This window comes from Athene noctua, chromosome 3 (genome assembly GCF_965140245.1).
Source record: "Athene noctua chromosome 3, bAthNoc1.hap1.1, whole genome shotgun sequence".
NCBI lineage: Eukaryota > Metazoa > Chordata > Aves > Strigiformes > Strigidae > Athene > Athene noctua.
Window position 1 is genome coordinate 75,244,000 of NC_134039.1, and position 25,762 is coordinate 75,269,761.

Sequence of the window (25,762 nt, forward strand, 5' to 3'; positions counted from 1 at the left end):
GACAGTTTCCTCCACTGCTGTTGCTGGTTGTTTCAGCTTTCATACTTGGTATGACAAGACTCCATCGGCTGCACTGACCAACCCTCCATTGGTCTGGAGACAACTCCACCACAGATACCTAAACTTACATGTCTGAATGTGGACCTGATTTCCACCCGTAGTTTTTGTGCTTAGGTCATTCATGAAAATAACACAGAAGACTTATCGCAAGGCTCTCCACTAATATTATCCTTTCAGTCCAGAAACTGTTCTTTTAATAGAATCGTTATTTGTGTCCTAGCCATTCCTCTTTACATTTTGTGCTAACCACTGTTTTCTCCAGGCTAACATGGAAGTGCTTCAATTATAACTGGTATTTTGTAAAAAGTTTAGTTGAAGTCTAGATTGATTAAGAATGCATCGTTTGTTTGGTGTAAAAATTCAGTTACCAGCTCACACAGAATCACAGAATCATCTAGGTTGGAAAAGACCTTGAAGATCATCTAGTCCAACCATTAACCTAACACTGACCGTCCTCAACTACACCAGATCCCTCAGTGCTTAGTCTGACATAACCAACTTTTGATAAACTCATTTTGCACTAGGTTTCAGTTTATCTCCATATGGCTAGTTAGTCTTTAATCAAAAATATGTTTTAAACTCTTGATGCTGCTGAGATCCCTTTTTGCTGTTTCTGAAAGACGTAAGGTGTTCACTACTATGTGTTTTTACTACAGGAGCTCATACTTGGTAGATTTACTAAAAGCTCATACTATTATGCGGCAGTGGCTTCAATATTCCTGAATGTACGTTGATCAAGTATTCTTACCCATGTAAGTGATTACATTTTAATTTGATATTTCTTCAGTGCCTGCTTCACTAGGATTCTGGTACTTTTTTTCTCCTCATATAGGATTGTTAGATATAAATATTGCCTTTTCTTGCTGGACTGGATTTTCAGCTGATCATAGAAAGAAAATTACCTATACTTACAGAAAAATGACATTCCCCTGCCTTGCAATATACTGCAAACTGTTGGTTAATATAATCTCATTATGGAAAATGTGCTTTTTTTTTTTTTTTTTTTTTTTTTCCTTGGTAAAGTAGATTAGCATCTTGTGGTTCATGCCAAGTAAGAAATGAATAGGTTTGCAGATATGGGAGTCAAGCCAAGACAGAATTAGCATAGTCTTTTGCACAGCTTGTTTATCTTTCCAGTCAACTTAACACACCTGAATGTCTTATCTCTTACCAGTTTCATTGAAAGGACAGTTTCAGTTTAAAACCAATATTTCTTGTGGTATAATATGGGTATCCTGTGCAAGAATGACAATGTTCTCTGTTCTTCCTCACCTCTCCACACATTTATATTAGAAAAAGAACTTTAGATTTGTCTGCTAGTATCTTCATTGTCTTTTTTATAGTTACAGCATTTTGTTTCCTCTTTTTCTATAAAAGGAAAACTTTTTTAACTGATCATTTGGCCTAGAAGAGAAAAAAACCAAACAATTTACTTTGCTAGGTTATAAAACCAGCTGGCTCCCCCATGAATTTGAGAATGGGATTGGACAAGGTGTGATCTGATCATTACTGCACAGTGAGGAGAGTAAAGAGCGTTGGGAAATTCTGCTTTCTGGTTCCTGGACAACAGAGACTTTACTTAAATGTAAAGGTATCAGAATCGATTGTTACTGAGCAATTTTGAGATCTCATCGGTGAACATGTGATTATCAACTCTCAGCTACATTTCTGTACTGTATTCATTTGAATTGCTGGGTGAATTACACACTGATAAGTGTAGATGCAATTGTTTCTTAGAAGTATGTAGAGAAAATATATCCCTGAAGATAATGAATTCATTTCTTGTATGAGTCAACTTGCACAAGTGCTATGTGATTTTTATAGTGATAAACCTGGTACTTGGGATGATGCTGTAAATATTGAGATAGATTTTTTTTTTATTAACTCTCTTCTATATTGCAGTTTAAACAAGGATGAAGATCTTTGCTGTAATAATTTTACAGTCTTTCTGGTTGTATTCAACTTTCCTGCTAAAAATAAAAATTAATTTGGACTCCTTTGCTGAAGATGGTGAAGATTTTTTCCATATAAATCATTACTGTGCACTGTGAATTGTGATTGGCACAAATCTACAACAACTTTTTATCTGCGTTTCAGATGGTCTTGGAAGATGTGAAAAGCTTGAAAACAGTCATGGGTCTGCTGATCTCCAATGTGAGTAGATTTTTAAAAAACATACATAATTTGTCTTGATATTTATAGAAAGGAAAAGCTGGTAAATAAAGACTTCAGTATAATAATCAGCAAAGAAAAAAATAGAAAAAAAGAATTGGTATGCTAACAGAGTTATTCAATTTATAAACTCTATTGGGGTATGCAAAACCAGCCCAATACCATATTTAATTTAGGATCTCTGTCCAACCTGTGTTGGACTAGAAAAGACTATAATGAGATTGTCAAAACAGCCTTTTTTTGTATGGGAAGCCTATTTTAACTGATCACTTAACATGATCACATTGGGAAATCAAATATCGCTGGTTTTTAAACAAGTCCATTGCCACTTTACAAGATCAATGTTGAATTAAACACCTGAAAAATCTTATTTTTTAAAAAATTTTTGCTTTTAGATTTTTACAGAACAAGATACATTTATGGGAGCAAAGAATGAGTCTGTGTAATACATCAGTTCTATACTGTTGCAAATGAAGATAGAATTAATTTCAGTTTTACATAAAAAATTGCTTAAACTTAGATTAGGCCATGAGCTACAGAGATATATTTCCATGTTATGGAGTGAATACTAATGTATGAAAGTACACATAAAACATTATAAAACATACACAAAGTCTGGCTGAGGAAAAATAAATACTTTTTCTTGCTCAAAATGAAAATCTATTATAAAAAGATTTAGAGTTAGCATACTACAGTTCCACAAAGTTCATATAAAAATAAAATGGTGACTGGATAGTCATGACTGGCCATTATCTAGAAAAATGATTAAAGAAAAAAAGAATAACTAAAACATAAAATGAAGGACAAGTAGTTTAGAGAACAATGAAGGCTGAAGAATACTTGCCAGAGGAATCCACTCGAAAACCAGTCCTGGGCAGCACTTGTTCTGAATAGGAAAATGGGGAATTAATGATGAAATACATTTCTCAAGTTATTTAAAGATGCAGCATCAATTCTCTGCTCTGTTTTGAATTAATGAAGTAAATGTCTACATTTTATTGCAGTTTTTTTTTTCTCCTCCCCTCCTTCCTGACTTCTCAGGTGGTACATGTATGTATTCCTGCTAGATGTAAACCTCCCTGTACATTTCTATGCAAAGAGAAACAGATGGTAAGATGGTAATGGTGCTTTAACATATCATAGGTTATGATGAAGATAAAATTGTTAATTGTTTAAAATTGTGAAAGTTAGTGACAATATTTGTACTTATTCAAGTACAGCAATAAAAGGGAAAGTTTAATGGCTGTGTTTACATTACTTGACCACCACTTTTATTCAACTTAATTGCAAAATATTTTTTATCATTAAGAAGAGAGAGATTTTCCTAGAAGGTTATAACTGGTTGTATGTGAAGGCAAATGCAGGTAAACCCATTTAACCTACTTTTTGTGCAGGTAGTTTCAAAGTATTTGCATTTCACTAGATGAAATGCAGCAAATAAATTATTTGGTTTCATATACAACTATTTTGCTGGCATTAGAGGAATCCGAATTCACTGTCACACTTTGCTGATTTTGAAATGTTCTGTTTTATTATCTCTGCAGCATCCAGAGTGAACTGCAAAAGATCCCAAACCAGAGATGATTTCTACTGACCTACAAACAACAAAAAGGTAAATAAAGCACTAATGCATTCATGTGACTCTAAACCAGAATACCATACCATGCCTATTTCATGGTATAAATGGGGTAAGGTCTGTCACATCAGCATCTGTAGGACAGTGATGCAACATATGGGTATATATTATCTTCCTGAGATAGAAGGAAAACAGGAGTGCATTTAATACTGTAAGTAGGTAGTTCCAGGCAGAAAGAAGACAGAGAATGCACTGGAGGTCAGCAATTTTGGCTAAGCCTTCTGGAAATACATGGATGTGGTGAGACAAAAGAGAAGACAGTATTTCTTCTGTGGGCAGCTCTTTACCACTTTGGAAGAGTTTGGACTAAAGCTAAATGCCTTCTGGTGGACTGCTTCCTAAAGGCAGCATGGACAGTAATGGTGGCAGTTGAGTAATTCATAGCTTACTTGAGTCAATACTCAACTGCTGCTCCAGGGCAAAGACATTTTCCTAGAAATGGAGATAGAGGCCACTGAATGTCTCACAACTTTTTTGGTAAACATATTTACATAAGAGCCATGACCTGATTAAATTCGGATGACTGCTACCTTGCTTACCTAATATAATCTAGAGATTGCACTGGATGGGAACATCCATTTCAGTTTGGTTTTCCTGTTGTATTTGTGTTCACTGTGTTAGGATTTGTGTCATGTGGGCTATGGTCTTTATAGGTGGCTGCATGTCTTTACTTTGGTGGTTAAAGGAGGTAATTCCTTCACACACTTCAGCTTTTGTAAAGTGATTTGGGATCCTTCAAGATGAGAGGTGTTATCTAAATGTAAATTATTCCACCAGTGCAACTCCTGAAAACTGAAACCTTCAAAACTGATGCTGCTCCACTGCAAACTTGGAGAAATGATTTTTCTGCTCACATTCTTTCAAGATTTTAATGGAACTCTTAAAAGAGACAGAATGATTTTAATGTACAGAAAGCAATTTCATCTTGATAGTCTCAATAAGTATTTAGGTTTGAAAGGATGCGAGAGTTTTCTCTTGGTCATCCAGCTAGAATTACTCTTTGGAACTGCTGTGAGAATGGTTCATTCTGTGTTTCCATTTCTGTTTGCAGTTACCCTAATACGCCCCATAATTGGCCTCATGCAACAAAGTGAAAGAAGCACAGCCATGTAAGATAGACATATATTTAAAGTTAGCAGTATCTTTTTTGTAAACTATTGTTTGTGGTCAAGCAAAAGTGCCTGTTGACGTGGTAGTTTCCTTCAAAGCTAATATCAAGAAGTCTGATCTGGCTTTTGTTCCAGAATAGGTGTCTTTTCTTTGCCTTGCAGAACCTCATATAGAGTCTCATGGTGTTAATTATCATCTGGTAATCAACCATTCAGCATCTAACATTTGTTTTCACTGTAGTTGAGGAACTCACACACACGAAACTTGAACTGTGCTATGCTGAAGGTGTTGTATCAAGCCTTAAAGTTCTTAAACGTATGATCGCCAGAAAGATAAAACTAAGTGCAGACTTGTATTTTTGGTAACTACAGCAAAGCAATATTTATTTTAGGAGGAATCTGCTGTCAGCAGTCTGGGTCTGTGTGCTGTAGAGGATGTTTGTAATTATGTCACTGGCACTTTGAAAAAATAGAATATAACTTCTAAGTAGCTGTGGTCATGTCATAGCCAAACTGTTAGCAACTGGTAGAAAACTTCAAAAGAGGAAAGATGTGAAGAAAATCTAACATATAAGAAGGAACTTTATTTGCAATGTTTCCCTATGTCAAATGCAGTGATATAGACAGTTCTTTTCAAAACTCCCACAGTTCTGGGCTCAGAGACCCTACAGAACAGCAACTTCCAAGTGATGGGTCCTCAGCCAAACAGAATGCACGCCATTTATGCACATCCTGGTGCCTTGTTTCTGCTATGAACAAACTGAATGAACTAATAATTTTACCAAAATACTGAGAGAATGTACCAAACTTTGTTTTATAAAATCCTGTCAGTTAGTTTTTATAGGAAACTAGCCTATAAACAAGGCAATTTTAAACTTTTTGTTTACTTATTATTAAAATATTTTTGACATTTTCTAAACTTCTACTATGTTAAACCTCCTGCCTCCACCTCTTAGGACATGATGCAGCAGAAGGTATGTTTAGAAAGGCCAGGACAAAGAAACCAGACTACCCAATACTGCCACCCTGAACAGACATTCAAAGTTCAGAAAGTTCTAAAATGTTGATGTAAGATTTCTGTATTCTCCATACGAGGCCTTTTTGGTTGAAGTTCTGCTGCTGCATTGCCATGAATAGCTGTAGTCTTTTATGTGCTGTAGGAATGAAATAATTACAAAGTAGAACTTGAATGAATAATAAAATACTTGGTAAATTTTCTACATTAATTTTTTTTAGTTCAGCTAACCTGCCCTAGAAACAAGAATTGTGAAAGTAAAACTAAGAAGCCTTCTTCTGAACTGCTACTTATATATAACTGTAACTGAAATAAATCTCCACCATGGGCACTACTTTATGTGCTCTGGAGAACGAGGATACAGCTGTGTATTTCAATCTTGCTATACATCAAGATTCATTCTGCCATATCAGATGAATGCAAAGCGCAAGTTAATTTTGCTATTAAAAGGCAGAATAACAAAAAGCTTGCACATCTGGTTTCATGTTTAATCTAAAATAAATTACACCCATGGTTTTGAAACTGAAAGCTGCAAAACATTTGTGAAAACAGATAAACAATAAATAGGATCCGGGACACAATCCTGACTTAACTGAAACCAATGGTGAACATACCAGCCCTCTTTGCTGTCAAGATACAGCTCTGGGATCACATTTCACCTACAACATGACATAAGGGTATTATTATTTGTACCAGTGGAGTCACTGGTATTCTCTGGAGGAAGAATTATTCTGATGAAAGATAGGGATGATAATATTTATTGTCCATACTATGTTATTTTCTGGATTATACTTTGTTGAATGATGAATACATGGAACAAAACTAGCACTAGGAAACATTTATATTTCAGCATCTCATTCCTGGCCATGCATTAGGTAAATGGGAGTTTTACAAATGAGCAGAATGAATATGATTATGCCGCAATGTCCTTTCCAGTGCTGGGCAAGCAGCACTTTGAAACAGCACATGGGCAATGCGCTTCTCATTGGTCTCGAGCACCTGTGACCAACTCCCCAGTGCTTACAAGTCAGTTTTCTTAAACTACTTTGACTTCTTAAGTACACCCTACTACTTTGCAGATGAAAATCTGTTTGCATACCTTTTAGTAAAGTGTAAATTGTTCAAGAGAAAGAAATACTGCGTCTTTAATACTGCCATCAGTTGTAAAACTGTCACTTCATATTAGCATCAGTTGTTTGGGACCTACTTTGCAATCCAGCAATCACAATCACTTTACATCCACAGTACTGTGATGATGATATTCTCATAATTCCATTTGAAAATGCGTTTGGTTTCACTGTCAGTTCTTATAACCACCAAATCAGTTTTGTCATGGTAAGTAACTCTTTTCTGCAGTGATGAACAATATAAAATTATTTGATGCTGGTCTGCTAAATTTCCTCTCCTCTTGTTATATATCATCTCTTACAAAAAAAAAAAAAAAAAAAAAAAAAAAAGTTGCATCATTGCATCAATTCAGTAATATAAGTTCTTAGACCTTCTCTATGCTGTTGCTTGGGGTAGCAATAGATTAAAGAAAAACAACCTGTACTGTTTAGGAATTACTTTGAGAAATTACCTTCCTTTAACTCAAATCCTCATACTCTGGGCCAGGGAGTAGTTTGATGGTAATATATAATAATTAGTAATTTCACAATAGTCTTTTATTTACTAAGTGAAGGCAAAGGACAGTAACTGGTGAACAAAAATATTGAATGATATGGCAAAGTGGGCTCAAGTAAGATTTGAAACTAGAACCTAGTTTTCTGAATGTATAGTCCCAAAACCTTTGCCCATACAAAAATACCCCTTTATATAATACTTCAGAATATTATGTATTTAATGCTATCATAGTACTATACGTATATTTAGATATGTAGATATATGTAGAAATATATGTAGATATTCACACATATGTATATATCTTTTCAAAACACCATAACTAAAATGTGAATTTTTTAGACTAGAGATGAGCAAAAATGGGAAAAATTGTTAGAGGCAAATTTTTTGCCAGAAAAATACTGCCTGAAAAAACTGCAGTAACAGTTATGTCAAAAATTTCCTTGAACTTTTAAGACTGTAACTCTATAGGTCTTCAGCCAACAAACACTGACAATAAAGTTCTGCTTAGCTGTAGACTATGCAATAGACCACCTCAGGTGCTAATGCATTCAGTTCTATACACCAAATTTTCCTTTTTTAATGTTTCATGAGTATCAAATTTAGGAAACCCTGATGGCCTGCGTATTTTTCTGTAAGAATGGTATTTTCAAAGTTGCACATTATGAGTCAGTATAATGCTGTCTGACAAATCTTTCCTATTGCTGATACTTTAACACTCATCTGTGCTAAATACCTGCAGTAATATTCCAGAGCCTGTGAATATGTATTGAAATGTTTGTCTGTGGCCCTTAGTGAAAGGTATTCATAAGTCTGCATAAGAATACAGTCTTTATTTTATGAAGGTTAATAATGCATTATGCTAATACATTTGCTATTTACAGGTTTCACAGCTGTTGGTGGACTTTGCTTTTTGGCTCTTTTCCAACTTGTCTATCTCTCTGGTAGCAAAAAAAATTACAATGTGTGACAGCTGATGGATTTGAATGGAACTTGTGAAATTCGCGATACCGTGGTCAGGGGAGAAAATTACATGGGAAATTTTTGGAACAAGGAACCTTTGTCCTTCCAGTAAAAGGTGGAACTGTAATTGTTCAGACTTCACTTTTAATGAGAGCTTATCACTGGCTTATCTCATTCTTCCTACTGGCATTTTTGTGTCACAGCACCAGTCTTGGACTACCACACTAACTGAAGGACAGAGGTAACCTAATTGCTGTTAAAAAAGTGTTTTATTTTACTGCTTTCTTTAGATGCCACTAAAGAAAAACCAAATTTTTATTACACATTTTATAACTAGAGAAACATTATAGCATTATGATTACCAACAGTTTTGTGTCTCCTATTTGACTAATGCGTGCCTACACAGGCCTCTGAACAAATGTTGTTATAATCTGTGTATTTACAATAAACAGAGTTCAATATTAAATATAAGAAAGGTAAAGCAGACTTTATAAAGGCAAAAATCTTAAATTCAGGAGAATGAGTTGTCCCAGTGACAACTGTGGAGCTCTAGTTACAGCTGTACAACTGCTACGTATCAAGTGTTGTGATTTTTTTCATTAATAGGAAATTCCTGATCTGATGTTCCATTTTATAGCTTCTGTTCCATGGTTATCAGCAGAGTTATGCTGTCACTTACACTGTAAGAGTTTTCATCAGAAGAAAGGAGTTAAAGTATTTGCCTAAAATTCGTAGTTGGATGGAAAAAGGAAAAATTATCCAGTTATTTGAGCATGTGTTCTCCTCCATATTTAAGTTTTGCAAAATAATGAAGCAGCAGAAAGCTAGGTAGGTTCTCTTCACCAAGGAGAAGAAATAAGTGAGGGTGGGAGGAGTTAAAAAAAGTGAAAAAAACCCCAGAGAGACTGAGAGACATAGCTGCAGAAAGGAAAGACAAAGAAAGAAAACAACAATTTCCCTCCTTTGGCTTTTAGGCAGCTGTTTTGGATGATGTGGTAATCTTCATCAGTCTTTGGAAACACTTTATGCTCCTTTTTGGCTACTTGGAGCTATAGAGCACAGGTGATGGGTGACAGCTGAGGCAGGTGACAGCTAACAGGTAAGAGTTGACAGGTAACAGCCAACTTGTGACAAACAATTTTCCAAGGAACTATGACTTACAAACCAGAATTGCACTCTGCTTTTGTACTAATGCATCATTTGATTTCTCTTCAAGCTCTATTGGTAGAACTGCATCCTTGAAACTGTTTCCAGTGGGGAAGCAGTAGACCTTTGTAATTCATGAGATCATTAAAAATTGATATCTCCCTATTGTGCAGGTCCTTCACATTCCTAAGGTGAAAAACATTCCTGTAGAAAAAACATCCTTTTTCATGAAGACTTCCTGCTTGAAGCACCTTTCTTGCTATGATTAGGTTAGGATGAACATACCTAGCAGCTAGAGCAAAAGCTTGTGAATCAGGCTCCTTGGGTCTAGTTCTTGCTCTGCTTTGAGTCATGTTGCTTGTGCTCCTCACAGAACTATGCTGTGATGCATAACTTGCTTAACTCCCTGATAAAGAAGCAGGAGGCTTTGATGAGGTCCTGGTGAGTGCTGACTGCGATGAGACCCTCTGATAAAAGGATCTGTAGAAATTCAGATCTATAGCAGTACAAAAATGAACTGTTTAGTAACAGAGTTTCACTGTGAGAGAAACAAAAATCTAGCACTATCTTTTAGAGTTTTCCAGGTCATGATTGTTCACTTTGCACTATTTTTAGAAGATGAACCTATTTCTTTTCTGGTCTTGCCAGGAGATAAGTCAGACTTGCTTTGAGATAAGAAGTACTTAAAAAACCCCAGAGTAGCTGAACTTTCCCTGTGCGCTTTAAGGGTATGTCTTTACTGAAGATAACCAACTTGACACAGCCATATGGTAGGAAACTAAGTGTGTATTATCTTGAAACTCCCCCTCTTATATACTTAATTTAGATGACAATTCTTGACTTAGTAATGGATTTCCTGCCTCTTGTTTCTCTCTTCAGGAAACACTAGTAGTATGTAGAGAATAAATGCAGTCAAAGGCTTGACATACCAAATTTGCTAAAATGTGTGCTTATGGCATTCATGAAACAAAAATGTTAGGGAGAACATAAATATTTGGAAGCAGTTATTTATGACCAAGTGATATGAATGAATGCAGAAGAGATCTGGTTGGGAACTGTTGAATCACAGTTTAGATAGACTGTTAAAATGATACCAGTGTCAGAAGAGAACAAGTTAAAGCTTTCATGGTTAGCTGGAAGATCAGGACACTGTGGGAAATCTGGGAGGAGTGGTTACTGCAGTCCTACATTTCATCCCTCACTTTCTTGTTTTGGGCCTAGCAGCTTCATGATTTTTAATTCTAATTTCATCTAGATAGCTGGCTGAAAAAGGCTTGTATACAATCTCCAGTTGCGCCTTGGACAGAACTCAAATGCAATTAAACCAGGCTTTAGCATAACTCCAACCTACAAGTTATCAGTTCTTCCCCTCCTGTAGCATATGATCCTGAACACAGTAGATTCTATCAGTAAATTATTGGAGTTCATGTTGGTCAAGGAAGTATGCAGAAAGCTCGTAGAAGGCACCCAGGAATAATAATGAATCACTTCATTCTTTTACTGAATGGTGTAATATATCTTTTGTTGTAATATATCATCTTTTGGGGTGTAAGCCAATCTTTGTAGTTGACATCAGATCTATATTGCCACAGTTTTATGAAGAGCAAACATAGATTGAGCCTCTGTTTTCATTAATATTTAGGGTAATTCTGTAAATATAGAACTCTTCATATTGGGGATCAAGACAAAAGAACATATGAATATATGTCCCATATGTACATATGGCATGTAGAACTTTTTCTTAATTGTCTTACAAAGATATTTGTTTTAATTCAGGAAGTCTGTACTCTTCTTCCCTTTTCCACTTTTGGCTTTATGGCTTTAATCACACAAGATGGTTTTGACTGCGGAAAGTGCAGATTTCTTCTAAAATATTTCACCTCTAGAAACTACCCATATGGGAAGAAATTATTTGCAAAGGATTTTCTTTTCCTTAAAGCAGTATATGAAGTCAAGAGTGTTTTCAGTAGAGGTGCTGAACTAGATAAGCCCCTTGTTAACTATGGAATTGTTTTTTTCCCTTTAATTTCTCTTTATGTCACAAAATCCAGAACTTAGGGGAATAGCATTTCAACTGTGGCAATTCCTTTTATTTATTTGTCACTCTAGCCCTTAATGTACAAGGGAAAGAGAAAGAGGATGAGGAAGTGGAAGAGAAAGAAAGAGACATCTGATATTTATTTCCAAACTTCGCTCAAAGCGAGTCCTACTTCTTTCAAAACTTGTTGGCCTACTCTACCTGTATCCTGATCCATACTTCAAAGAGTTCTAAAATTTCAAAAATTATAGCCTCTGTTTATATGTTGTCTTGAGTACCCTGTCCAATCAAGCATAGCATCTGGAGCAGAGGAAGATGCTCCATTAGTAAATAGTATTTATTATTTTAAAATACCAGCCAACATGGGCTACATGGTATTTGCAAATACACTGGAAAACTTAGTTCCTATGCCTAACAGTTTGTAATTGAAGATCAAATACTTTTTACAGATGCTCAAAATTAAAGTAAGTTCTCAGATCCATATTTAGGGGGAATAAGAGTCTTGGTATTGCTGAAAAAAGCCAGCAATTTATTTAAGTACTTACATTTAAACTTGGGATCTTAATTTCAAGCACCTATTAAATAAATAAAAAAGCCAAACAAAACCTCTAAAAAATATCTGGACTATGGAAAGTGAGTTTTATTGTGACAATGTCTACAATGTTCTACTAGACAATGTCTAGTAGAAAGATGTTCTACTATATGGACCAGTGTGGCAGAAGATGGTGGCACTGGCCACAGTAGCAAAGAATTGAGGAATCTGAAATTTAATTTAGAGACTAGATTAGAGTTAATTTAGAATTGATATAAAATGAACTGTAGTGTTCCTCCAGCATATAGATTATGCTGGGGACTGGAAATACTGAAGACAAACAGGAGATGCTGATGCTGTAACTAAATTATAAGGGCCAATGTAAGTAAGAGCAGCACCAACCAGTGTTTGGGACAATAATGTATTTCCTTCAGACTATTCCTTTGCATGGTGGAGAAATTTGTACATTTGTACATATAGTTTAGGTTTATCTTTATGTCTCTGGGCCCAACTAATATTAATGAGTGAATCTGGATCAGCTGCAGTGCAATATTTTATGTATAATTTATAATTTGATCTATAGGCTAAAGCAATTTATAAAATTAATTGAAAAGTGGCATGTGCAAGTAACAACCGCTATGAAAAACCTTTCAGTAAAAAAATAAACTTTTTAAGATTTGATCTTAAACACAAAAATTTAGACAATTTAGAATACTATTTTTAGCTAAAATGTTTTTTATGATAAGGAGTGAAAAAGCTTAATCCCTCTTGTTGCACAAAAAAAGTGTTATATCCACCAAAAACATGAGAAATACAATCAAGATGGGAATCTTGATGGTTCAGTACAGTTTTGTATAGATCTTCAAATAGCACTTAGTGCTATGTGTTTATTTCTAACTACTAAGAACAATGTGAAAACTTGTCAAAGTAATTTTTATAGAAACATATAGATTTGAAATTTCTTTAATAAACTTCACTTTAAAATGAAAGAAAGTGAAATGAATTTTTATAGATAAATTCATATCCTCTCATTGGTTAACTATGAAAAAAAATAGCACAGCAAAATGTGGTGGCACATATACTGTTGTTCATTAAGGATTTAAGAGTCAAAATGTGGAGAGCAAAAATATAAGGAAAATAAACTATGAAACTTCAGAATCTAGGCAAGATCTAGGAAAACATAAGTGTAGAATTTTGAGTAATTTATAATGGCCTCTATTAACTGAGATTATAGCTGCTTTCTTTAAATTACAATAGATAATTATGGAAAATTATGTCAGCAGTGACACATTCATAGACAAAAGTTTAAAATATTATATGGTCATCAGGGTGAACAGGGCTTTCACTTACGCCTACTTTCATAAATAGCTCTTGATTTCTCATACAGCTCATATGGGTCAGGTTTTCGTGGATCAAAGGCCTCTGTTGAATCAGGAAATGAACTCCTGTGAAGAGTGGGTGGATAGGGAATATTCTGTGGCATAGCTGGAGCAGACAGGCTTGTTTGAGGGCTGCCTTGATTCTCCCATCGTTCCATCATCTGGAATAAAACCATACAGAGAATAAAGATGAAGTTTTGCAAAAACTTGACTTCCACAATGAGACCAAAGACAGTGATTTCAGTTGAAGATGTGTTTTGTAAAATTAGCAAATCTGCTTGCAGCCTTTTGAGATGAAAGGTGTCTGTTATGCTGTTTATAAAATGACTTGGTTGAATTTACTTGTTAATCTGTTGCTCATGGAAAGATGTGATCTTTCTCATATAATATGATCCCATGTAGACTAGGGCCCAGCATTACCCCTGAAGCATGTTGACTGTCTCTCACAGAATGTGCTGAGCTATTGGAAGTTGTTTGCGAAGGGTGGAATCTGTGGGTCTGTGAAAATACAATTATCAGATTAATCAAACACATAACAGAAATTAGTTCTTAACAAAGAAGTGGCCAGACTGTGTAGCAACTGAATGATCTTAATGCTGTATCTTTTGAGAATGCATGAAAATAGATAGCTGCCCAGGGAAAATTAGATTACTGTAACTGTGAACAGAAATTACAGCTTCAACTGAAGAAAAAAAAAAAAAGGCAAATTATTACAGCAGGTATTTGAATATCTAGTGATAGTTGAATGTTCAATGATAAAATACAGAACATGGTGAGAGAAAAGTGGGCATTAGCCTGATAGAGTCTTTTTCATTTCTTACTTATATATTTCTTTCTTATATAAAAAATTACATTGCCATCATTCAGCCAAACTCCCAAGAACACAATAAGCTTTACAACTCTTCCAGACCATTTACAGGAGAGTGTATTTATGCATGAAAGTCACACCAATCCATATTTTCTCTGACTTCCCTTAGTGGTGTCAGAAGTGCATCAAGCAAGAAAGGGGATAATATGATAGACTGTGCAAAAGAATACTTGAGGATCTGCATTTTTAATTTTGAAGGAGTTGGCTACTAATTAAATTGCATTACCAAATGTATTTGAAGAGGCTAAGTTAAACAAAACACAAATGTTTATCCCAGGAAATTAATATTTGGCTTCTTCTGTGACCCCTCCTGAAGAAAAGGGTGGTAAAGCCTCCAGAACAGTGTGTTCTTGCACATAACCCAACAATCAGTTAATTACACAAAAAATGACTCTTGGAAACAAACTGAACTGTACTTAAAACCCACCAATTTCTAGTGTTGCATCACCATTTTCTTATCAAAGGTGACTGCAGATTTACAGCAAATTTGCTCCACAAATTCTGTGATTATTGTTTGCGCTGAGTTTCTTGGTTTCAGAAGGTGTTCAGCTCAGCAGGTAGGCTTTGCTCTCTATTCTGATGATTAACATCATCATGCTTTTTCCATACCAAGTATGTGTGGACTACAGATGTTTTAGAGTCCTCCTGGTGAACATGCTGAGTAACTATCACTCTGCACATCCCAGGTGATCTGACACTCAGCTTCATACTTCAAAATAAACAGAATATGGATATTGAACATTTTAAGTTGTTTAGGACGTCATTTTTTACGAAGAGTAGTGTTATAATTCAAGCTGTGCTTCTGTCAGAGTTTCAGCAGTAAGTAGGGCTGGGTCATTAGAAACAATGAAGAAAAGAAAGATCTAGGTATCTCAGTCAATCATAGGATGATTCTCATGCACTAGTATGTGTTGGCTGTGATATTTAAGTTGAGAAAGGAAAGTATTAGTGCTATCAAGTGCTAATGATAAAGATATGGAATACTGCATTCAATATTCACCAATGTTGTTAAAGAAAGACACATTTCTTTTGGGTCGTATACAAAAGATGACAACTAGGATGTGATATAAGAGGGCACTATAGGTATGTAGATCCTGTGCAATATAGTGACATGAAGATACCTGAGTTATCATCGAAATAGCTTAGGTACAGGAAAGTACCTAGGGTACCTTCAGGTACCCTTTATACCAAGATGAACTTGTCCTCTGTGTTGGGTAAATTAGCCTGTGTGACCAGTCACATGAACGTCACAATAATACTTCTGATAGCTCTTCTGACTCTAAAGCATTTATCTTGGCTATATATATATACAGTATATCATTGTATCATGGAAGTGTAAATTCAAAGTTCTCCAGAAACAAACCTGATTATGACCCCTATGTCTAAATAGAAAAGGAGATCTGGGTGCAGTAGAAGTTCTTTATTTCAAGGAAAATAATGGAGAATTATGTTTAGGAATTTAAAAAAGAATACAAGTCAGTGAAACCAAACTATCTATCTTATCATTATGAAGCAGAAGAACATGTGGGGCTCTGTCTATCTGGAAGTGAAAGTTTCCTAATTTCTTGAACAGTGCTAGAGAAATAGAACACTTACCTCTTTCAAAATATGAAACTGAACAAATTAAAATATTTAGAGAAGGCTTTAAAAAGAGAAAGGAAAATGTAATTATCTTTAGTGAGCAAATTTTTCCCTGGAGGAAGGACAAGAAACTGGAGATCCCTTAGCAAAACCCTATCAGATCCCATATATCTAATTCTCGCTTGCTGGTTAGCTCTAAATCTTCAAGTGTCAAGTTGAAGACCTAGCAAAATATTCTTACTTGTGGATAATACTGTTAACATAAATAGCTACATAAATATATAAACACAAGGGGAATTATATCTCCCAAACCCGTATCAATTAAATAGTCACACAGTGTTTTGCAATGTGAGTTAGCATAATGCTAACTCACAGACGAAGGCACTCTTGGAAATGAGTAATCATGGCATTGAGTGGAGGGCATGAAATCTAAGTTGGGGTAAAGACTTGGTGACATTGCTCAAGTTAATTTTGCACTAATCAAATTGTGTTACAGATGATATATATAATATATGCACTATATACATAGAAAGCACAGGAAATTTCTGTCAGTCCAGGTTATTCTGGGATGTTGAGCAGACAGATGCAGTGCATGCCATTCCTTAGCCTCTACCTCAGGGAGAGGAGCCAGTCTCTTCCCCTCTTCCAGCCAATGGCCCGTGGTCCCCTTTTTGCTTTAAAGAACAGTGGGTGCTTCTCCACTGTGTGGCCAGGGGGTGAGGGGGCAGTAGTAGTCACTCAAGCAGAAAACAAACCTTGTTTTGGGCCATCTACAGTATTTCTTTCCTGTTACACACCTACAGGGCTGTGCTGTGGTGTTGGGAAGGCTTTCTAAACCTCCTGGTGGCATTATTTCTTCAGACTGTCCGCAGACACTCAGTGCTTCAGGGGCAATCTTGTCTTCATGACTTTGGCACTAGAAATTTATGTGTGATTATTTCTCTAGTTAAAGCAGTGACAGAGAGGAATGCACACTACCTTAATCTGGTTAATCATTTGTAAACTCTCTTGTTGAGATTACCCCAAAACAGACTGGCTGTGAATGGTGAGCCTGCATGCAGTACAGTATCTGCACACAACAGTGTTATATTACTCTGTGAGCTCTGGTTTCCTCAGACCATTGCATGAAAAACTGCATCACTGAGGTTGTTTCTCTAGATTCTGATTATTGGCAAGTTCTACTTGCATACGAACTCTTACACTGTTTATATAAAAAAGCTGTGCAGACAACTGTCAACAATATGCTGGTATTTATATATTTGATGGGTACATAAGGAGAGTGAGCACTGACTGGGAGATCTTTGAATGTAGACCTTTAACAAGTAAGTTCCAGATTCTTTATCACTTTTTACCCGAGACTAAAAGTTGAATGTCCCAGTCAGACAGGAATCTTACACAAGCAAGAACAAGCTAGCCCTTAATAGTCACATGTATTTTCATTAATGTCCTGTTACTTAGATGAATAAACAAACTTATCCAATACTTATTCCAATATATTACATCCATCTTCTAGCCTTTTACATCAAAACCACCACAAGCTGAAACAGTCTGATGGAGTTGCATCAACTGATTAATTAATTGCTATTTGTTCTTGACAAGCTACAGAAATTATTTTAGTATGCATTGAAGATGCCATGATCCAATATGAGAGAATGTGAAGTTGTACAGATTCAACATACCACCTCCACCCACCCCTCTTGAATAAGATAACTATAAATCCTTTAAAAAATATTACTGTTGTTATTCCTATTGCTTCTAGAAGCCTCAGGCAGAATCAGGGCTCTTCTTTCCTCTACACACCCTTAAGGAGAGATAGTACTAATTTAAGGTGTTTACAATCTAAATAAAAAAGCCAAAACAAACCAAACCAGACAACTGAAAACAGTAGCCTACGGTTTCTGTTTACACTGTGGACATTGTCACAACTTCAAAAAACTATACAATGTGTTGTCAACTGAATAAATATAGTCATTGCTTACAGTCTTACAGTAGGAAAGGTCTTCATACTTTGGGATTTAATGTCAAAATCATAGAAACCCAAAAATGTTGGTTAGAAGGCACCTCAGTAATCTAGTCCAAGCTCTCACCTGAAGTGTGACTGTTTACAGCTCTAGATATACTAGTGCAAGAAAGAATAACAATCACTTCAAGGATGTTAAGCTCAAGCCACGTGTAAACCAGAATAAGAGCATGTTGACCATTTCAAAGAGATCATCAACTGGAAGGCCAACTAGACTGGCCTCACTGCTGGGGTCTTCTGCTGCCTTCTCCTCCAGACCACTCATTTTTGAGCCACTATATTTCTGTTTTTTGATACCCGTCTTAACATTGAGATGTTCCTTTCTCCAGACTACTGCTGGCAAACTCCAAGTAAAGGGGTCTGCAGAGCTCATTAGTGAGGCCACTCCTGATGCTGTCTCACCTAGAGTTGGGGCACTGCTGAGAGGTGTCTCAAGAGGTGGGAACAGGACAGTTAGATGAAAGTCTACAGAAATTAGCTTTGAATGGGAGTCATCTTATGAACTCAATGTGTATAATTTTAAAAGAGAACTTACAGGCTTTGGAGTTTTCCATGGAGAAAAGAAACCTGAAATAAACAAAAAATAAAGTTAGCAGATTTTTCTGATGCATAAAGAGTGGAGGCTAAGTGGTGCCTATGCTCCTGTTTTCATTCAGGTCTGCAGATAATATTGATATATATGAAAATTCTCTACATACAAAGGGTGAAAAGACAAACCACAGGGGGTAATTTCTAACAAAAAGTATACACAAATATATATATATATATATACACACCTATATATATATATACGCGAGTGGAGCTATTGAGATCATTGCCATACTTTACAAACAGCATGGGATTAGGTCGAAATTAAAAGAACTAAACAAAAGGATTTCCAAATGTCTTGGTGGACATTGGATAGGACACCAAATGACCTGGTATTGATGTGTCAAATGCAGTCGCACCTTTAAGAAGAAGCAATTCAGAACATCCCATCAACAAAACCTAATAATACAAGAGATTTTTTTAGAAGAAAAGCCTGGAGAAAAGTAAATGATTCATCAGTCTAGATAAGGTAGCCAAGTCTTGGGAGGGCTGCTTGTTCTTATGCTGTCCTGTTTCTTGGTCATTGTTAGCAAATGGTCAGACATGACTAACTATTCTGCACAACTAGTTATCTCCTTTTCCTCGGTTATTGACTGATTGATAAATTTGTTTAGCATTTTTCATGAATTTCAACTATTGTAACTTACAAACATTTAAAAATCCAGATATGTCCTTTTCATAATAGGACATAATCTGAAGCACTCATTGCCAACACTGTTTTTAACTTATGCAGCACAATGTTAAAAAACTTTAAAATATTAAATGAAAATAAGCATTTCAAAGGATATTGGGTTACATTTTTAAAAATACCAGCTTTCAGCACAGCTTTCACTAAAAAACTCATTCTCAGTTTAATAGTAGGTAAAAAAAAAAGTCTATGGACCTTCCTAAATAAGATTAAAAGCTATTAAAAAAGAGTTCACTTGCTTGTCAGAAACAGAAATGGGGCTTAAACTGAGACAACTGATAGGAAGGCTGCTCTTTCATTCAAAAAAAGAATTAAACTGTAGTAGTACTGACTTCGTTATTTCTTTTTCTAAGGTGAGTCTAGAAAAAAAAAAATAATCATGAGAACACTAGGAAAAGTATCTTTCTACAGACAAACCACAACAGGATTAATATTAGTACATAGTATTTAAGGATCCTAGAACTGTGTGATAATGAGGTAATTTTTTTCTGCCATGATATATAATTCATTTAGACTGAAAAAATCTTAGAGTGAAAAAGCACTTGAGCCATTTGCAGAGATACACTGGCTGTTTTGTAATGCTGATGTATATGCTGATAGTGCTTTCAAACAAAAAGTATATTGTAAAAAATAATCTTGGAAAGGTTATATTTACTGCCTCTACAGTGTCTGGATAAAAACTGCTATACTAACAAGTAGAAAGATTTCTTTCCATGTGCAAATTCAAGCTGAGATAACAGGCATCCTGTATAGATCTGGCTTGTGCATCACCTTCAGTATTAAAGATTCGGTAGTAGAAACTTATTTAATAACTTCTTGATGGCAGATGGCTACCTTTTTATTACCTGCTATTGTTCTGTACATCTAATAAGAGTGAAAGTTAAAAAGCATTTTTCCCCTTGGAGCTAAAGATAAGACTTGAAACTTGCAAGGAAGTTTGCTAAAAGATATCTCAAATCAACTTAGTACCCTGATATGGTGTCTGGAAGATATTGGTAGAGGTAGTACTCCCTTCCTGTTGGTACTGGTGCACCTCCCATAACTTATTGTCCGGAAAAATTTTTTCAGGTCAAACGAAAAGGTAATTTTTTTCCTATTTGTTTACTGTCTTCACCTAAAAATATGCTTTGCTGGAGTTTTCAGAAAATTTTACTATCAAAAATATAGTAAGTATTTATAAATCAAATAAATAATGACATCTACACTAGTGAAGATTTTAAAAAACCCCCCCTTAATTACAAAAAATTCAATCATTTGCCCAAACAAGGAGAACATGGACTTACACTGAGCTTGGACGCTATGGGCACAGACTGCAATATACAAATGACAACATCTACACTCAAAACAAATAAAAGAGAATATTTATTCACACAGCATGAAATTATGTTAAGAAAACTAATGGATATAGGATGCTACGGAAGTAAAAGATCTAAAGAAAGATTTAAAAAAAGTATTGGATATCCATATGTGTACAAAAGCATATTAGAATCGAAAATCTCTAAAGATAACAAACCTTGGAACTAATATTAAAATCTATTTGTCAGATTTAAATTCAGCTATTAGACTGACCTCATGTAAAATGAGATGGTCTCTCACGTATGTCAAAGACTAGGTGCTAGACTAAATAGATGAAGGGCTAGTTCCATAAAGCAAATCATATCATATTTTTCATGTATTTCATGGCAATTTTAATGTTGCCTCACATAACGTCTGTATTCTCAGCTAAACTTTTTCCCAATTTAAACAAAACTGACCTTTAGACAATGTATGGAATTATCAGTTATTCAACATGAGATGGATTATGGACAATTGTTGGGAACCAAACATGTCCAGAATTATCACTGGTATTTTAATAAATGCAACCATTGCTGCATTGCTGCAAATTCAAGAATTCAAGAGCATAATGCATATGTAGTACATTGTAAGGGTAACAGAAACTTCACATGAAAAAGCATAAAAGCAAAATGAACTTTCCTGTGTATTCTGCATGCTCCCTCCTAACTCTCACCTTTAAATATTGTTCTGCATAAGGACCAAATCCTCTACATGTAGAAAATTGAGGCTCAGAATCTTACCTGAAGAGTATATCTTAACAATGTGCATTTAGTGCATACTCAACAGTGTTCACCTTCTGCAGTCACATCTACAGCTGGGAAGGAGAAGCAGTGGATTTTCACTTAGTTCACCTCACTTCACAACACCACAATTTCCCTTGACTTTCTGGTGCTGGTTCATTACATGTGGTGAGTATTCCCCACCAGAGACAGTGGATCCCACCTGAGCGACAGCCACTGGCAGACGGGCATCAATTCAGTACCGATTTAAAGGCAAGGCTGAAATTTGTTCACCAAAGAGTGCAGCTTTCAACTTCTGTTGAGTATTAATACAGTACTAATGCTGCTCAACATTCTAATCAACTCACATCTAACTAGGCAAACATACTGGATAATATCTTACAACCTCCTTATCCCACTTCCAGATTTTCACTTCACCCTCCCCAAACTCCCAAGCTTCTACTGTCCAACTTGTGATGCCTTCTATAAACACCTGAGCAGTTGAGAATATTATATAAACACCTCTCATCCCCATATTCACATAGATTTTTACAATCTGAAATAATAAAAGACAACTTAGATCCACCTGAAAATACATCATGCATCTTGTTCTTCCCATGAGTGGTTTTCTGCTCACCCATGTGCCTGACAGCCATCCTTTCTCATAATAGCTTTACCAAGTAAGTAGTGACTCACTTTCTGAAGATTCCTATGTCTTTCTATTGGTTTTAAATAAGTTTTTAATAACACTCATTGTAAAGGCAGCAGTACAGGTTTGAATTAGTTTCGAAAGGAGAGTGGGGTTATTGGCTTGTGTCAAGGAGCAACCACTACCACTCAGTCAGATGCTAGCAGAAGAATACTGTGGTATGCTATGTGTAAGCATGCGAGGATAAAATACATAACCTCATATATTCTCTAAAGTTAGTTTTGAGAATATAATGATTTATTTTTCAGTGTTGATCATTTAAACTGTAATAAGGTACAGCAGCTGGTGGCTAACACCTTTACTGAAATTTTGTTACATTTTAAATAAGTTGAGGTACAGCAACAACCATATGCTTTTTAAATATCAGAATTACATTTTCTCATAAAACAGTGTTAAAAAATTGGTTTTGACATTGCTTTTTAAATTATATTTACCACCTTCCAAAATGAGCTTCCCTGGAAATCAGATCTGTGATGGTTTCTATGTTGTAACTGTACTAAAAAACACCAGTAACAGAAAACAGATTTTGGATTCAAATGCATTTAAGGGAATTTTTTTTTTTTCTCTTTTCAGATCAAGGCAAATTCCAGCTTCAGTTTACTGTACTTCTCCTTTTCATTGAAGATATCCTATAACAAAAGACAAATCACATCACACTCATTGTATCTCTTTCCTCTTATATACAAATTTAAATATGCTTCTGTCATAAAATACGCTTACAGATTTCACATGCCTTACACTTCAGCCAGTATTTATTGTTGGAAAGTTTAGTTTTCTAAAAGCAGCTTATCAGACAGGACTTAGAACATTTGCAAGACAGAGTCCTAATTTATTTATTTATTTATTTGTTTCAGTAAAACCCCTGAATTTGGCATATTCTGTAATGTCAGTAATACAGAACCAGTCTTTGTTTATTAGTCTGCTGCCATGTGGATACTTTCATCTCCATCTCCACCTCCATCTCCATCAGTCTCATTATTTTGTATTGGTTCCTGGAAAAGTTCTTGAGACCCTGTAAAATCACAAGTAACTAATATAGGTATTGCTAAACTCCAGGAGCTTTAATGATGTTCACCTCTATGGCAACCATGTATGTATAATTAAATTGAAGCCTGGGAACAGTTTGATTTCTGCAGTAAAAGAGTATGGTAGTGCTGCAGGGAGGAACTCAACAGCATCAAAGATAAAGCCTTTTAATCCAAAGCAATGTTAAAGGCAAGTCAACTTCCCTTCACATCAGATGTTGCACTGATGATACAGCAAGTGTTTTGCCCATTAGATTTTGCTGGGCTTCTTGGAGGGTTTTTTGTTTTGTCTTGTTTTGTTTTTCTGGTGTTTCTGGGGTTTTAAATTTTATTTTATTTTTTATGTTATAAAAGCCTTGTTGCACATGGCTTCCTGAGCAAAACTGTCCCAAGTACTGCACAGATCTTTCTCACGTAGATGCTTGCAAGTTAATGAACAGATGGCTGATGAGCACTCCCACAGCATTAACTGACTCCATGGGCATCTTATCAACATTCATGTGACAACACTTCAGCAGAAGTTTTCTTCTCTAGAAAATTTACTGTAACAATACTTTTTTTTTTTTTTTTTCTGTGCAGTTTTTCTCTCACTGGGATCTCTGAGATGTCTATTAGTTGCCTGAACAGGGGCCTCAGTTCCAGAGGTGTCAAATACTCATTAACTTCAAATGGATGTGACAGCAGAGAACCTCTCTGAGCATTCAGACTCATGGTGTACACCATTAACAGTATGCAGGGAATTGTTTCTTACCATTCATATTACATCTGGCTTCTCCTTCTATATGTTTACCTTTTGTTGAGCTATGCTAGGTGTGTTTGGATTAGGTGCACAGAACTCAAGTTACAATTTGGCTTACTCAATAAGATGCAAAATATCCTCCAGCTAAAATTCCAAAACTACTGGTGGGAGAGATAATGGGGTTTTTTGTGTGTGTGTACATAGAACAAGTATATAGTGTTCAATTATTCTTCAAATATTTTCCCCTTCTCAGAAAAACAAACCCAATCAATGACAAGAAATAAATTCAATTACTTTATATACTGTAGTAAACAAAATGTAAAAGGAAACAATGAATTAAAATAGATGAGCAACTGACATCATCTACCTGGACTTGTGCAAAGCATCTGACATTGTCCTGCATGTCATCTTTGTCTCTAAATTGGAGCGATGTGGATTTGATGAATGGACCACTCAGAGGATAAGGAATTGGCTGAATGGTTGCACACAGAGAGTTGCAGTCAACAGCTCGATGTCCAGCTGGAGAGCAGTAACGAGTGGCTTTCCTCAGGGGGTGGTACTGGGACCAGTGCTGTTTAACATCTTTGTTGCTGACATGGACAGTGGGATCGAGGGCACCCTCAGCAAGTTTGCCAACAACACCAAGCTGTGTGGTGCAGTCGACACACTGGAGGGAGGGGATGTGCCATCCAGAGGGATCTGGACAGGCTGGAGAGGTAGGCCTGTGCAAACCTCATGAAGTACAACAAAGCCAAGTGCAAGGTCCTACACATGGGTCAGGGCAATCCCAGTCACAAACACAGGCTGGGCAATGAGTGGATTGAGAGCAGCCCTGTGGAGAAGGACTTGGGGGTATTAGTGGATGGAAAACCGACTATGAGCCAGCAATGTGTGCTTGCAGCCCACTTCCTGGGCTGCATCAAGAGAAGGGTGTCTAGCAGGTCAAGGGAGGTGATTCTGCCCCTCCACTCTAGTGAGCCCCCACCTGGAGTAGTGCGTCCAGCTCTGGGGGCACCAACATAAGAAGGTCATGGACCTTTTGGGGGGGGTCCAGAGGAGGGCTACAAGGATGGCCAGGGGGATGGAACATCTCCCCTATGAGGACAGGCTGAGAGAGTTGGGGTTGTTCAGCCTAGAGAAGGCTCTGGTGAGACCTTAGAGTGGCCTTCCAGTGCTTAAAGGGGGCTACAGGGAAGATGGGGAGGAACTTTTTATCAGGGAGTGTAGTAACAGGACAAGGGTGAATGGTTTTAAACTGAAAGAGGGTAGGTTTAGATTAGATATAAGTAAGAAATTCTTTACTGTGAGGGTGGTGAGACAGTGGCACAGGTTGCCCAGAGAAGCTGTGGCTGCCCCCTCCCTGGCAGTGTTCAAGGCCAGGTTGGACGGGGCTTTGAGCAACCTGGGCTAGTGGAAGGTGTCCCTGCCCATGGCAGGGGGGTTGGAACTAGATGATCTTTAAGGTCCCTTCCAACCCAAACCATTCTATGATAATGACTCTGAAATAATACTTATGAAAACAAGTAGGTGATAAAAAGTTTGAATTGGTCATGTCATATTTAAAATATCAGATGATGTATAGGGAATGGAAATTAGTAGTTCTGTTTCTAATAAAATGAATAATTATCATGTAGTATTTTTTCAAAGGTCCATTCTTTTCAAACAGTTTTAAGCTCTTACTCTAGCAAAAACAAAAAGTTGATTTACCTTGAAACACAGAATAGCTGTAAGAAGACTGGGAGCTCTAGCTCTTCAAGCATAGTTAGCTACTCTTGTCATCAGCTGTCCTTCAGAGTGATGGCACCATGCTGTGGAGGATC

At 36.2% G+C, this 25,762-nt stretch overlaps 1 protein-coding gene across 12 annotated transcripts in view; it reads right to left on the minus strand.

Annotated features, from left to right (window-relative positions):
* MAGI2 (membrane associated guanylate kinase, WW and PDZ domain containing 2) overlaps window positions 1-25,762 on the minus strand; it is a 789,209-nt gene that overhangs the window by 93,465 nt on the left and 669,982 nt on the right. For 9 of the 12 annotated variants that reach the window (XM_074903407.1, XM_074903401.1, XM_074903400.1 and 6 more), the window contains 2 exons: window positions 18,675-18,706; window positions 13,642-13,831 (listed from right to left, as the gene is read on the minus strand). In XM_074903407.1, the coding sequence (XP_074759508.1) occupies window positions 13,642-13,831; window positions 18,675-18,706 (222 nt within the window). Of the gene's footprint in view, window positions 1-3,076; window positions 3,119-13,641; window positions 13,832-18,674; window positions 18,707-25,762 lie in introns of all 12 variants that reach the window. The other 3 variants (XM_074903395.1, XM_074903399.1, XM_074903396.1) reach the window with 2 other exon arrangements.